This window comes from Lipotes vexillifer, unplaced genomic scaffold (assembly GCF_000442215.2).
Source record: "Lipotes vexillifer unplaced genomic scaffold, Lipotes_vexillifer_v1.1 scaffold689, whole genome shotgun sequence".
Taxonomy (NCBI): Eukaryota; Metazoa; Chordata; class Mammalia; order Artiodactyla; family Lipotidae; genus Lipotes; species Lipotes vexillifer.
This window is the reverse complement of record NW_006772359.1, coordinates 583,020-599,502: the sequence shown is the minus strand read 5'-3', so window position 1 is coordinate 599,502 and position 16,483 is coordinate 583,020. Positions and strand designations below refer to the sequence as shown.

General features: G+C 38.9%; 1 protein-coding gene and 1 non-coding gene across 4 annotated transcripts in view; one reads left to right on the top strand and one right to left on the bottom strand.

Moving 5' to 3' along the window:
• Positions 1 to 16,483, bottom strand: part of SYNJ1 (synaptojanin 1) — an 88,458-nt gene that overhangs the window by 71,789 nt on the left and 186 nt on the right. For 2 of the 3 annotated variants that reach the window (XM_007447412.1, XM_007447413.1), the window contains exon 2: positions 15,330 to 15,475. In XM_007447412.1, coding sequence (XP_007447474.1) covers positions 15,330 to 15,475 — 146 coding nt within the window. Of the gene's footprint in view, positions 1 to 15,329; positions 15,476 to 16,483 lie in introns of those variants that run through there. The other variant, XM_007447414.1, reaches the window with a different exon arrangement.
• Positions 5,290 to 5,362, top strand: TRNAG-CCC (transfer RNA glycine (anticodon CCC)). The gene has a single exon. It is a non-coding gene; the product is annotated as a tRNA-Gly (tRNA).

Genomic DNA, 16,483 nt, shown 5'->3' with positions numbered 1-16,483 from the left:
GAGAGGCCACAACAGTGAGAGGCCCGCGTACCGCAAAAAAAAAAAAAAAAATTTAAAAAATTTAAAAAAATTTAAAAATTTAAAAAAACCTTAAAAATAAATAAATAAAATAATAGCATAAAAAGATAAACATTTTATCTTACCATTGACGGCATCTGAATGCCTTCATTATTGAAGTTTAACAGCTCCTCACAGTGACATCATGTCTGTGGTGGGGTGTGAAGGTGAGGATGGGAAAACGGGCACTGTTAAATGACTGCTAACCAGGGTGTAAGCTGTGGAGTGTATAAAATGGCAGAGGGTGTGGAGAGCTCAGAGGAAACAATGAGCAGAAATGAAAGTTCAGGAAACATGGTGATAGGGAAGTTCAGGCTACTCACTCTCTTGTTAGTGCTGTCTTTCAAGGTTATCTACTACACTTTCCATGAGGGCAACAGACTGCTTTTTGAAAGAGAAGTGGGTTTTTTTCCCTCCTCTTCATGTTGTTATTAAGCAAACGAAACGCTAGGAAAAACAAACCTTTCTTTTTACAAGTGACTGATTTCTAACCACGGGTAGGTAGGAATAGCCAAGAAGCCCATTGTTTTAGGAGTCATTCTGAGCCAATCAAGATCTTGAGCAGTTCAGCTGAGGTAAGGAGGGCCACATGTCTTCAGCTCATTTGTTAAGCCCGGAAGGTAAGACAGAGCCGGGCTTCTAAAGTTACTGCTATGACACCTCAGGCATCAACAGTAACTAACCCGATCCTTATTTTCCTTATTTTAACTGGAAAAACTTTTCTTCTCATGTCACATTCAACACTATCTTTCATTCGTGCTTTAAATCTTAGTCATCAGTCTAGTGCAAATGTGCATTTCCTGAGAACACAGAGCTATCTTAAGCATAAATTTATAATTATAGCTATATTTTTAACATATCCTCACGTCATTAGAACTGATCATCTGAAGGCCCTCTGAATCTACTCCTAGTGAATATATGAATATGAATCAGGTCATAGAAAAGAATTTAAAGCAAAATAAAATATGTGCCATAAACATTTATTCTCAAAAAATATTTATGGATGAAATTAAATGATGTCCAGGGTTTACTTCAAAATAAGCAGTGGTGGCGGAGGGGGGATATAGCAGATAAGGGATATAGATAAACACAAGCGTCTGTGATTGGACTTCCCTGGTGGGGCAGTGCTTAAGAATCCGCCTGCCAATGCAGGGGACATGGGTTCGAGCCCTGGTCCGGGAAGATCCCACATGCCGAGAAGCAACTAAGCCCATGTGCCACAACTACGGAGCCTGCACTCTAGAGCCCGTGAGCCGCAACTACTGAGCCCGCACGCCACAACTACTGAAGCCCGCGCACGTAGAGCCCGTGCTCTTCATAAAGAGAAGCCACCGCAATGAGAAGCCCGGGCACCGCAACGAAGGGTAGCCCCTGCTCACCGCAACTAGAGAAAGCCCGCGCGCAGCAACGAAGACCCAACACAGCCATAAATAAATAAATAAATAAATAAATATATTTTTTTAAGTGTCTGTGATAATCGCTGAGGTTGGCTGGCAGATACATGGGAATCAACAACACTATTCTCTCTTCTTCGATATGTTTGATACTTCCCCAGATAAAACTTATTCTGACAACATTCTCTGGTATCCTGGATAAATTCAGAGAGGAGAGAAGACAAGATAACCTGGCCAGTCCGTGGGACAGGACAGGCTACTGGGATTCTACTAAGTGATCCGAGAGGTATTTTCCTCCAAGTAGGCAAAAGTTCAATGGGCACTAGGACTTTTATAAACTTGAAAGGGAGCAACAAGTTCTGCAGCCTTGAGAATGGACCCATGGCCTGCTCTTCCCAAGGCTATCTATCATATATTCATCAAATAATAGATATATAACAAATTGGGAAAGAAGCAGACTCGGCAATTATAGAACGGAGAGCCCAGGAAGGGTAAATATTGCTAATACTCTGTCACAAATGTTTTCCTTACATTCATCCTAAAGAAATTAGCTTTCATTTCCTCCTCTGGCAACCTTGTAGCTGGAAAATCATAAGCTTACCTTTACCTGTCATCACAGAAGTAGTTAAGAAGTCTTTAAAACTATGTAAAGCCACAAGCTAGTGATATCCCACAACTTAATACAGATAACTTATTCATTATTTTAGCTCTGTGCCTGTTTCAGAGTTTTTTAACTGAACAAATTCATGACTGAAGGCAGGACTAATCTACATCTCCTATTTAAACTACAGGAAAGTAATGAAAATAGAAGGTATAGAGATTATCTATTTATAGACTACAGAAAACACTCAGAGTATAAATATATCAATTGCTCTCTATCAAAATTTAACATACCTATTGTTCTCTATCACATTACTCAACACCTTTTTTTGCTGGATTAGCTTATTTTATAGCACTCTGTCATATGACACAGCTGGCATTACTCAGCATTGTTGGTGTTACACCCGCCCTTTTCAAATGAGAAGTTAAGGCAATTAAGATAAGAAACATAAGATCAGGCTACAGAAATTCAGATGAAAACATAACCATATACCTATTTCTTGATTTTCATGAGTTGTGTCTCTAAAATACAGGCTTATTAAACATAGGATAATTGCAACACGATGGTCACAGCTGCCTTGCTAACTCTACCATCTGAATGGAAAGAAATAAAATTAACTTATTATCTAAGACATTCAGATGAATAAAAAGTCATTTCTCTATTACTTAAATGGTATTTTGAAGATTAAATTTAAATATAGATTTCTATAACTTCTGATGAATTAACAATATTTCAAACTAAATAATTACGCTACCCACTGAAGGTCCTGCCATCCAAGGTCAACATTCTGCTGTGGCTCAAAGCTTCCAGGTATGTACAGACTGTCTTTCCTTAGCTGATGATACAGAAGATCAAGCTGAAGAAAGCCAGTAAGAATATGAAAACAGGATTACAAATTAGCACGACCTTCCTAGAAACACAATTTGCCTGTGGTTGCATGCACCGCAGTTTGTGGCCGGCTTATTTGCATGCAGGTACCACTCTGGTGTAGAAGCAGAGAGCCTCTAGTCAGAGGATCCTTGAGATCGTGCAGTGCAAGCTACTCATTTTCAGAAGAAAAAGACTAGAGGTTAGGTGATTCGTCCAAGATCATGTAACCAGCTGGTGGTAAAGACTCTTTCCATTTCATCACACATTAAAGAGAAAATTATTTTAAAAGAAAAAGGTTTTCTTTGTATGAGTAAATAATTAAAATTCCAGCTGAAAGATACTCAGCTATCCAAACTAGTGTTCTATATAAACTGTACATCCCAATCTTGGCAACATTTCAAAATAAAAATAACCTTTCACTCATTTGTGCAACAAGTATTTACTGAATGCCTACCATATATCAGGATCCTGGCAAAGTTCTAGGAATAAACAAAAGTCGGTGCCCCAATACCTTCCACTGGGAAGACAGGCATTATATAATCATACGCCTGCAAAATTATAAATTATACTAAGTACAGTGATGGAGTTCCAACTGACTGCGACAGGAGGACCTAATCTAAACTGTTTGTGGTGGAAGGCGGTGGTTAGAATAGGCCTGCCTGCCTGCAGAAGGGACCTTTAAGTTGAAACCTGAAGAATAAACAGGAATTTAGCCAAATTAAGAGTGCAGGTAAAAGTGTTCCAGACAACATCCACATACCCTACGACCAGAAATTCCACTCCTAAGAAAATATCCAGCAGAAATATGTATGCATGTGCACCAAAAGACATGTAAAAGGATATTCATACTAGCATCATTTATAATAGGAAAAATTGGAAATAAAGCAAATGTCAACAGAATAGTGGAATATTCATACAATGGAATACTACATAGCAATGAAAATGAATAAACTACTGCTATACGCTACAACATGCATGATCTCCCATATTTAATTAACACTGAATGAAAGAAGCTGGGCACAACAGAATACATATTGAATGATTCCATTTATGTTAAGTTGAAAACCAGATAAAACTAATCTATGAGGTAAGAAGTCAGGACAGTGATTATCTTTGCAGATCATGATGGAGATAATAATTGGAAAGGAACATGAGAGAATCTTCTGGAGAGCCAGCAATAATGTTCTATTCTCGACCTGGTAGTGGTAACATGAATATGTTCACTCTGTAATAAGTCATCAAGTTGAACATTTATCGTTTATATACTTTTCCACGTGTGCAAACAAGTTTTATCTTTTAAAATAAAATCCTGAGCAGAAGGAAAAGCTTTTGTGAAGACCCTGAGACCAGAAAGAATTTGATACATTCAGAACTGAAAAAAAAAAAAGGGCCAGTGTGGCTGGAACACAGAAACCAACAGACAGTACAGTGTAAGACTGAAGAGGGAGACGGACTCGATTTTACTGCAGGTCATTTTAAAGAGTGTGGATTTTAAGTTCAGTGACCAACCCCTGAAGGGTATTAAGCAGGGGAATAATAAGATCTAAACTGTGTATTTAAGAACACTGGAGAGTGGGTAGGGGGAGTGGAAGCAGGGAGACCATTTAAGAAGAGGCTATTATAATGGTCCATGAAAAAGACTGCAGTGGCTTGACTGGTGTAGAACCAGCTGAAACGGTGAACTGCGTGGATTCTCAATGAAATTAGGAGGTTGAGTTGACTGTACTTGGTAATGGAGTGAATGTGTGAAATGACAGAGAAGGAGGTGTAGAGGGTGATTCTTAAGTTCTGGTTTAAGCAGCTAGGTGGATGGAGAGCAATCCCCTGAGATAAGGAAGACTGAAGGAGAGCAGATTTGAAGGAATGCAGTGGTCAAGGTGACCATCGACCCAGCACCTGTGCCCACCCTCCCTTACTATGCAGCCATGGTACAGGTGGGGTTTTATGGGAACTCAAACAATCACAGAAATTTCTTCCTTCTTTTGCCAATCATCTGCCCAACCCAAGTAGCACCTGATATCCCTGTAGCCACAGTAGTTGGTTCAGGAATGGACACAGAACTCAAACAAGGGGGAAGGCATTTTCATTTTGTAGGTTCTAACCCATTTTCTCAGTTTGAAAAAAAATTGGATCTCAACTGTGACATCCAAAATAAATAATTATTCTACCCAGCTCTGTATCAGTCCCACACAGCTTTGCAACATCTACAAATCTGATAATGACCTTTCTACCCCATTCTCCAAGAAAATAATCAAATTGTGAACAAGATAGGCCAAAGTCACATCCCCAACGTTGACCAAGACAGACCACTAACGAGTACTAATGTACAGCCAGCTAGGAATTTACTTAATAATAAGATTCAGGACTTCCCTGATGGTCCAGTGGTTAAGACTCCGTGCTCCCAATGCAGGGGTCCTGGGTTCAATTCCCGGTCAGGGAACTAGATCCCACATGCATGCCGCAACTGAAAGATCCACGTGCCGCAACGAAGAGCCCGTGTGCCGTAACTAAGACCCGGCACAGCCAAATAAATAAAACATATTTTTTTAATTAAAAAAATAAAATAACTAACAAATAATAAGATTCATCCTGCCTATACTTCAAACATGGTCCACAGGATATTAAAAGGCTGTTTATCTACCTTTCAGTAAGGTATTCAACAGACAACAGCAATCCTATGGTCAACTAGTGAACAAAATGAAACATAACCCATAATAAATATTTATTGCGAAGACCTAGTTTATATAAGCAAACAAACTTTATCAAGTTATGTAAGAAGACTATAATAAAAGGGAAGAAGAGAGTATTTTAATAACATTCAATATGTTTTAGTTAATAATTTAATAAGAAGTATTGTTTTTTATTTTTTCTTTTAACTGACTAAGTTATCTTAAAATCATCCAGGAGTATAAAGAGCGCATAAATTCTTTCAGCCTGAACTGAGGGAGTAATTTAATAGGTGTCCAGTTGACCACGAAGAGTTAATGCATATCTCCAAATGCCAAATGTACTCACAGTAACTTGATTAGTTCATTAGCTATGAAATGCACTCCAATGTGAATGCACTGCTTATACTGTGTAACATTACAGAGGAATAACAGTGGGTTTCACTTGTAAAATCTATTTTAGTGGAAAAAGAAAAACACAAATTCTTATTAACAACCATTAAAAAACTCAAGCAAATTTAAACTGTCACCAGTAAAAACATGATACGCAACTTTTAAATATATACCTCCTTTTGGCACTCTGCTTACAAGACTAACCCCAATTGTACTAATCTATTCCACTCTTTCTACCTCTTTCAAGCTTAGAGTTAAAACATAACAAAGTAACAAAATGTCACCGATTCAGACTTCACAAGCTCAAAATTTCTGAATGTATTGGCGCTAGATGCAAAGAAAAGCAATACTATTTAAATTGCTACTCATATAACTGGCTCATTTTTTTTAGCTTCTGAACATCTGAAAGTCTTTACATCATCTTTGTTTGTGACTGGGTACAGAATTCTAGGTGGACAGTTTCAGGGCTGTTTTTTTTGTTTGTTTTTGTTTTTCCATTTCAGTACTTTAAAGATCTAGCTCTATGTAAAAAGAAAGAAAGAAATAAAAATAATAAAGACCTAGCTCTTTCTCATCTGGCTTGGCCTGTTTCTGAATAAGTCCATCATGATTTCTATCTTCCTTCTTCTACATGTATATCTTTTCTTTTTTCTTTCCTGGGCTGTTTTTGGGATTTTTCTCTGCGTCATTGGTTTTAAGCAATTTGATCACATATTTGGGTATAGTTCTTTCTCTGTATGGTTCTTCTGCTTGGGGTTCGTTTAGCTTCTTGGATCCATGGACTTATAGTTTTCATCAATTTTGGAAACTTGTCAGTCATTATTTCTTCAAATATTTTCCTGCTCCACCCCCTTCCTTCTAGGATTCCAACTGCACATACATATGGGGCCACTTGAAGTTGTCCCACAGCCCTCTGATGCTCTGTTTATCTATTTTTCTATCTGCTTTTCTGTGCTTCATTTTGGGTTGTTTCTATTATTTTGTCTTCAAATTCGCCACTCATTTATCCTGCAGAGTCTAATCTATTAATCCCCATCAGTGCATTTTTTTCATTTCAGACATTGTTTTTTTCAATTCTGGAAATTTGATTTGGGGCTTTACATTTTTCATGTCTCTCCTTAACATGCTCATTCTTTCCTGTGTTCCTGAACATATGGACTATATTTATAATAGCTGTTTTAATGTTCTTATTAATTTGAGCATCTGTTTCTACAGACTGACTTTTCTCCTCATTACAGGGTATATTTTCCTGCTTCTTTTCATGCATGGTAATTTTTAATTGAATGCCAGGCATTGTGAAATTGACAGGGTTGAATGCTGGATACATGTATATACATTTTGTATTCCTATAAACAGTCTTAATCTTTATTCTGGGATACAGTTGAGTTATTTGGAAATTATCTGGAAACAGTTTGACCCCTTTGGGTCTTGCTTTGAAGCTCTGTCAGGCAGGACCAGAGCAGCATGTGGTCTAGAGCTACTTGGCTCCACTACTGAAGTAATATACCCTTCTCTGAGTGTTCAACCCAATCCCCCAAGTATTACCAGTTTTCTCCATTCTGGCTGTTTGCAGCATGAACTATTCCGAGCCCTGAGCTCCAGGAATTTTTCTGCCTGCTCCTCTTTGGTGGTTCTTTCCTGCCTTGATAGCTTCCTCATACACTGGCCCCAATCAGAACTCAGCTGATGTCTCAAGTGGAATCCACTACACATCTCAGGAGCTCTGTGCAGTTATACCTTTTCTGGTACTTAGTCTTGAGAATTCTACATGCTTGCGTTTCACCGAAGCCCCTACTCTATCTCCTCAACTCAGGGAGACTGCCAGGCTTTGTCTGGGTTCATCCTGCTGCTGCTGTAGCCTGGAAGCTCTCAAGGCAGCGATTGCAAGGCTCCCCTCATTTGTTTCCCTTCTCTTAGGGATCAGTGTCTTGTGCTGCCTATTGTTCAAGAGCTGAAAATTGTTTCACATTTTTTTGTTCGTTTTTTTGTTGTTGTTATTTAAGGTGGGAGGGCAAATACAGATCCTGTTACACCATCATGCTCAGAAGCAAGTATCCTGCTACATTCCTGGCCTAGTTATATTTTAAGGACATTTTAGAACATCTGAGAGACCTGAAATCATATAATAAGAAGTCACATAACAAGGCTTTACTGTTCAGTGAAAGAGAAATTTTTTGCCTTCACTTTTATTTCCTCATAGCACACTTAAGTGGTAAAGAAATAAAGGCACTTAGGAACGACTACTGGCCCTACGTTAGCAGGCTAATCCTGCTGCCCAGGATAGAGGAGTAAGGTTGATTTTTTTTTTTAAGCGTTGATATTTAAGTTGCTATTTATTTTCTTTTCTATTAAATATGAACATTCCAAAAATTATTTACAAAAAGAAAATGAATTTTTGCAACCCTGACATAAAGTGATATATAACAAGTCTAAATTTCATTTTTCTGCACAGAAAAAGTCAACTATAAAAAAGGCACTTCTGGGCTTCCCTGGTGGTGCAGTGGTTGAGAGTCCGCCTGCCGATGCAGGGGACACGGGTTCGTGCCCCAATCCGGGAAGATCCCGCATGCCGCGGCACAAAAAAAAAAAAAAAAAAAAAAAAAAAAAAAAAAAAAAAATTCTTAAAAAAAAATAAAGGCACTTCTTTCCTCAACTTGAAATTTTTTCTTAAAAAGAGATAAGATACTGCAACTTATCTAAAGGGCAATCGTGCTGACTAGTAGCATTTGGCAATTAAAAAAACAAACAAAAAACTATGCACACTGCTTGTCATCACCACCTACTACACTCATCCAAAATTCTAAAACCTGACATTTAACTTGGCCTGGCAAAGTTAAAACATAAAGTTTCTAATTACCTAACGCTAAATCAAACCATGTTTCCCTCTTAGATATTAACAGTTTGTAGGTAAAAACACAGCAAGTTTAACACTTCCCTCATTAGAAAATGCTTACCATTTCACTCAACTTTAAAGTCTACTGGCATTCTTTTCTTTTTGCTCTTCATTCCTCAACCCCCCCCCCAAATAATAACCACCACCCTAACAAAAGTATAAATAATAATTACAGCGAAAAAGCAAATGGTAAGACTGTCATTAGAGAAGTTACTTAATCTCTCCAAGCCTCAGTTTCCACATCTGCGAAATGCGGATAAAAGTACAACCCACAGAATTAAATGAAATAAAGCATGTCTAATGCCAGTCTAAACTGTATGCTGAGATGCTCTGGGACACTTCAGCAAACTCTCAGGAGAGACGAGGGATATTTTAAATGGAAAGAAACACAGAGATATTCAACACATGCTGGACACTGCCCAAACTATTAGCTTGGGGTAGTTCAGAGTTTTAACATTTGATTGCAGTATGTCCCTTTATGACATCAGACATCAGATCTTAATGAAGCTGGGTTTTCAGTGGTTGCTGCGATTAAAAAAAAACAAGTACTGCTCCAAAATCAACGTGGAACAGGCAATGAGGGTGGTGCTTTTCAATCTGGTGCCAAGGTCTGAAAAGCTGTTCAGTGCTCAACAGGCATTCCCATACCGTAAATGAAGAACTGTGGCTATTTATGAAGGAAATAAATTATTTTCAATTTCTTTGCAATATTTTTTCCAAACAGCTACTAAAGGTTGTTAGGACATAAATATTTATTGTTTGGACCTAACTATTTAGTGAACAGAATGGTGGCTTAGGGGTGCTGTTAAAAACTTAATAAGACCCCAAGGATGCCATAAAATGAGAAAGCTTAGGCCCCTCTGGCTTAATGTTGTGACTAGCAGAGTAACTTCCAGTGAATAGCAAGTATGACTCCTTTACCGTGTGCAGTTTCATAGAAAAGGCAAGACACTTCACATTCTGTGACAAAGAGCTCCAGAATTTTATCCCTCTGTTTTACAGCTCAGGTTTCCATGATAAAAGAAAACAAATTAGGTAGACAAAGACACTTAGACGGACAATGTGGGGTAAAACCAGGTCCAGAGTTAAAGCCTGAAGATAATCTTACCACTAGACAGAAAAACGCAATTAATCCTTCCTACCGTACCAGTATGTGACACCCAAAAGAATGAAAGCTCTCATTTTAAGAGTTAGGAATTTACATCAACACCGTACATCCCCGTCTTTTAAACAGGTGATCCATAACTTCACAATATTTAATTTACACACTACTGTAACTCTATGCAACTTCTGAAGACAGGTTAAGGGGTACAAGAAACTGTTTAGAGCAAGTAAGTCATTTGGTCCAATATTATTTTAATGTAATGGTTATTTGCTCCCTCCCTTTAATGTGACGACATACTATGACATACAACACATGCACAATCATTCACTTACGAACAAATGAGTAAGACGCCACTCAGACTAACATTTGTATACCCAGAGGGTCAACCAACCACACACAACTAGTAAGGCTATGATACAGCTATGCAGCATAAATGGGTAACACTGCTGATCCTAAAAGTGAGCACCATATATACATCTGAATATAAAAAACCATTGAAAATCAAACACATATGGGTTAGTTAAAAGGCGCCATTCCAAGGCTATACATAATCACAGGAAAAAGTATTTACATTACTTGGAAAACAGCTGCAACAAAGAGTTTATTGCCAGTGTCCTTTATAAACTTTTCTCTTACGTTTAATACAGATGTTACGCTCACTATCTATGTGACCCGCACATCATCCTCCATTTCCGACGTGCTGACCTTCCCTTTACTCCATCTTCTATTTAGGATACAATTATAAAGCAAATTATTTACCTTTACTAAAGCATGAGATGGGTTGTAAAATAATGAGATAGCCTGTGAATTTAAAGCATGTATCTGTCTGACTGGCTACTTGTCCATCCCTTGTGATGGTCTTTTCATGTGTCTAACTGTACAAAGTGGAGGAAAACTGAACTAAACACAAAACTGATAGATGTCTTCCTTTCTCTCTTAAAAAATTAGTTTCGGGCTTCCCTGGTGGCACAGTGGTTGAGAATCCGCCTTCCAATGCAGGGGACACGGGTTCGAGCCCTGGTCTGGGAAGATCCCACATGCTGCGGAGCAACTAGGCCCGTGAGCCACAACTACTGAGCCTGCGCGTCTGGAGCCTCTGTTCCGCAACAAGAGAGGCCGCGACAGTGAGAGGCCCGTGCACCGCGATGAAGAGTGGCCCCCGCTTGCCACAACTTGAGAAAGCCCTCATGCAGAAACCAAGACCCAACGCAGCAAAAAATAAATAAATTTTTTAAAAAATTAGTTTCCAAGAAGAAGGGTGCAGTGTTACAACTTGCTGACCACTCTTGTGCTTATGCTGGTTCAGATGCAGTATACCAGTCACAGAGAGTCCACTTGCTACACTGAGTCACTGCTCCACAGACATCAAATTTTTGGTTCAACTGAACATTTTTCTGGACTAGTAATTTTCAAAAATGAGTAACACTGAAAATGGGCATGTGACTAAAAAACATATTAACTATTATTTAAGAACGTTTCAGAAGTTTTTTTTTAATTTTTATTTTGTTATTATTATTTTTTTCATTTTTGGCCGTGCCTCGAGGCATGTGGGATCTTAGTTCCCCAACCAGGGATCAAACCCGTGCCCCATGCAGTGGAAGTGTGGAGTCTTAACCACTGGACTGCCAGGGAAGTCCAAAGGTTTCTTTAAATAAATAAATGCAATGAAAGAAATTGATAAAATTATTTTCCATCTCAAAAAAAGTAATTTTAAAACAAATTGTTAACAGTACTTATGGTAGTTATGAAGAACATTCATCACACACATTTTAATTGGCATTTCAGAAAAACCTTAATGATGTGGTTAAGAGTTATTTCCAAGAGAATTTTTCAGTAACAAATCCAAACAATGTGTAACGTGTATGTTTCACATCAGCAGTTCGGTCAAACAGCAATTCTTTAAAAGACAGAAAATAAATTTTATATGAGAAGGTACCACACTTTCAAACACAGAATACTGCACTACAAACATAGAATATTATAATCTACATTAGGTTAGTCTTCCCCCCATGCCATTTACTTAATAATCATTTATTCTGCAATATGAGTAAGACACTGAACTAAGCACTAGGGATACAAAGGTTACTGAGACCTGGGCCTTTTCCTCAAGGAGTAAAGCATCCAGATGCAGAAACCTGAACACAGTTCCACGTTCTGTGAAAAGCACTAGACTAAAAGTGCTATGGGAACATCAGCACTTGGTTCAGGCTGAGGGTTTCAAGGAAACTCATTACGGACCCCACAGTAGACAGTAACAGCACTGAAATTCTGGAAACATGGTTATTTTGGATAGCGTCTGCGAGCCAAAAAAGTTATGCCATAATCTATCATAGAAAGGCCTATATAAACCATGCTCAGACATGGTCATCCCAATCTAATTATATCAGAATCTCTGGGGGGCTGGAGCCTGGGCATCAGTATTTGTAAAAACCTTCCCAGGGAATTATAATGTGCACACAGCGCTGAAAATCACTGATTCATTGATTGATTAAGTCATAGCATCATGACTGATTTAACATCTTTATCAACATTAAGACAGAATTCTAAGGCTTGATTAATTAGTGGATACTTGGGTCCTAAGAGGATCCATGAGCTGAGTTTATTTTCACTTGCACCCTATTTTTAATATGTGCTAATAATAGGAAAAATGACATTTCATATTGCTTATCTCATGGCACTTCTGGCCTGAGCCAAGAAAATTAAGTGATTGCCAGTCCTTAACGATATGTATTGCCTAAGATGTCTAATTGTTTAAACTTTAAACCCGGGCAACTGAAGCCTGTAGAAGTCACAAACTTTGGGTACATGAAACTGAGTCCTGCTAGGGTCACTCTCACCATGTACGTTCAAGAAAAGCATCTGCATACAAGCATGTAGAGAACAACAAATGCAGCATATAAAAAGCATTCATCTTGTGATACAGACTAAGTTCCACAAAATGAAGGGAAGGAAGAGACAAGAGTGAGCTGGAGGGGCAGATTCTCATTAAGGAAGAAGACTCAAGCTGGAACTGACAGGCTTCGACTGGAAAGGCAGAAAAAAGCATTCTAGCAGTCTTGGAGGAAGAGGGACAGCATGATGACGGTTGGAAAAAGCACACTACTTTGGGAGAGCACTGAGGAAACACCAGTCTCCCTTAAAGGAGATCAACACTGAACCAACAGGGTGGCACCAAATGATGGCAGGCCTTGATTGACAGGCTGAGGAGTCTGAACGTAATCTTATTGAAAAATAGGGTTACATTTGGGTTTAATATCAAAAATGATTTTAGGAGATTCTTCTGGTAGATTAATATGCAAGATGCATCAAAATTCAAAGGGCTGAGATTGGTGAAGATAAACAGAACACCTCAGTATTTTCCAAGCACAGCTCCCTGAATACAACAGGCACTGACAAAATGTGAAGGTTTTAAAAATGAACATTCTACAGCATAATACACACCTTGGTATCATTCTGACCTGAATGTCAAATTAATTTTACAAGTCAAATAATTTATAAAAAGGTCTGTTAGCTCCTAAGTATTAATGTTTTAAATATGAAAGTTTACAGTAGAAAAGCTACTGACATAGAAAAGCTAATTAGTAGAAAAGCTAATGACATACCCAAGAGATTATATATCCATTTATGCTAGCTTTACAGAGAGAGGCAACATTCACAGTTTTTTTCTCCTGAAAAGAACTACTTATATAGTCTAAATCTAATGGAAAAAAAAAGAGTTAATAAATAGTTAAGACAATGTTTTTAAGATTCTTTTTCTTAAAATGAATGTTAATGCCAAAATGGATGGTTTGGGAAGTTGTTTTGTTTTGTTTTTTTAAACCATTATTTGGCATAAAAAAGAGGACTGCTGGAGGTTTGGAAGTAGGATTATCCTTAGGCTTCCTGACCTTGGAGTAAAGTATAGCAATAACCCTAATAACTATAGGTAATACAAACTTTGTAGCTGAAAATTTGACTTCCCATTATTACCAGTAATCACAATTAGAGAAACATTTAGAATTTAGACAAATTAGGAAATCACCAAAACACACAAGCAGCTGAAAAGGGTTTCACATGCTAAAACCTTTTTCCCCCACAGACAGTTTTATCTAGATATAATTCATTAGTACAAGAATAATATTTGTAGTATGAAGAAACATGCTTTGCAAAATTAATATTGTAGCAAGTAATACTTTAGTTGATTTAAGCATAAATAACAATGTATCAGTAAATGAATTAAGTCTGACTGAATATAACCCATATGACTAACACTTGTTTCTTAGAACACATATAGCCTCTTCCTGTTCACTCAAACCATGTTACCATATGTACCAAAAAATACGTATTTCTTATACATTGTTCTCTGCTTAAGACTTTTCATTATGTCACTATCCTTTTCCCCAATCAGGATAAAATTTTGCTATTTCAGAGTATTAAGATCAATCAGGTTTAACTGATATTAATATTCTGTATGTTAGTATTCTGTATGCAGAGATTAGGGTCTCCTGCCCTTCACTACTGAATATGGAGAAAGTTTAACAGTTCAAAATATTTAGGGGCTTACAGTTGTAAGTATGCCTTTCAAATGGTATTTTTAATTTTTAAAAATATGACCAATAATTAAACTGATCCTACATAGCAAAAGCATAATATAGAACAAGTCCTTACCAATAGAGAGCCTCTGACAACACAGTCACATTTGAAATAATCCCAAATTGAGGTTACCAGATGAAATCTTATATTACCAAGTGTAATGTTCAAATTAATCTTTTTCCTTTTAATTTCATCCATCTGCCCACAAAATAACCCAAGCCTTACTAATCTACTATTTTTCTTGTGCTGCAGTAGTTCTGTTCTTTAAAATAAACTATCAGAGTAGTTTCTTAAACAATATGAAATCAATCACCTACCTTACATGAAATTTTGAAGGTTGTTTACAATCCTCTTAATGAAAATGTAAGCGTCTCACCATAAAATCCTCCCACAATATTAAATAAATACTCTTAGAGTCCATTACTACAACTGACCTATAAGAAATGCTGTTCATTACAGCAAAAATGTCAAGCAAGCCATTTTACAGGTTTATGTGATATGCTATACACTGCAACCATAATTTTTTGGAAAGAAAGATTTACTTTGAGAGGCAGCAGAAGAACCCAAGAAAGCAAAAATCTGTACCAAAACCTGCATCTTCCCCAGCCCCAACAAAAACCTGCAGTGGGGGAAGAAAAGAAAATAAAAGTTTTAAAGAAAATAAGGTCCGGTTAAAAGGAAATAACAGCATATCAGAGTCTTCTTTAAAAAATGTTTTAAGCTGATTTACTTCAAGCAAAACAGACCCTGATCAGCTGGGCTGTGAGAGATGACTTACAGAGCACAGCTACAGCCCCAGACTCGAACATGAGACATTCTTCCTTATGCCTAGTTTCCACTATGAGGCTGAAAGGTGGAGGATCCAATTTGTGATAGATCCGAAATCCTTTGCTGAACGCCATTCTCCTTTCTTCCGAGGCAGCCCTGTGAAAACCAAGCAAAGCAAAGCAAATGAAGCTAATGTTTCCTTCTGCAGCAAAGGACTGCAAGGCATCCAGAAGTCCCTCCCTGCCTGGTTTTGATGGGGGGTGGGGTGGTAAAAAAAAAAAAAGCGGGGGGGGGGAGCTTGGGGAGAGAATGGTTGATTCCAAAAGATAAGTCGTCACTTAATTTTACCGAAAAGCAAGAGGAAAAGCTACCAATTCTCACAGCAAGGCAAGACAGGGTTTTATCACTCCAAGTCCATGAACGATTTGGTGAAGATGAGTTTCCCCTTTACTTAATGTTTACCAAAAGGAAACATTTTGAGCGTATTTCGCTCGGAGTTGTTTATCAGCTTCCTGCTCCAGAATTTGTCAACTACGTTGAAAGGGAAACGATTCGGAAACTTCAAGCCGATCCTCTGCGGGGCAAGAAGAGGTAGGTGCGAAGGAAGGTTAACAAGGCTGATTCAAAGCGCCTTAGGGGGCGAGAGAAGGGGAAAGGATTATCCGACACAACGGGCTCTCCTGGGGGCGGCGGTGAAGGGCAAGAGCAGCGGTACAGGTTACCGCCGCCTCCAGCCCAGCGCCAGGGCACCGCCGGCTGAGGGGTCCGCAGGCAGCAGCCAGTGGATATGAATGGCCACCCGGGAAGAGTCATGAGTCGGGACACGGACCGGACCGAGGCTCCTCGGGGTTTCCCGGCAGTCGGCCGCCCGGAGAGCGGCTCCTTCCCAGGGGGAAAGAAGTGCGGAGCAGCCCGATCCCTCCATTATACGCCAGAAGAGATGACCAGGCGCCCAAACTGACTCGGTGCCTTTCCCGCGGGCAGGCTGACAGCCGCTGTCACCTCTGCTCCCCGCCCGACGCGGCGCCCCGCACAACCGGTGGTCTCCCAACCACTCCGCCTGCCCTCCAGTACCTGGCTGCCCGCGGTCGCCGCTCACCGCTCCCGCCCAGGCTGCGGAGGTGGAGACTGCTTCAGGAAGCGCCGGCCCGCGCGCCCCGCAGC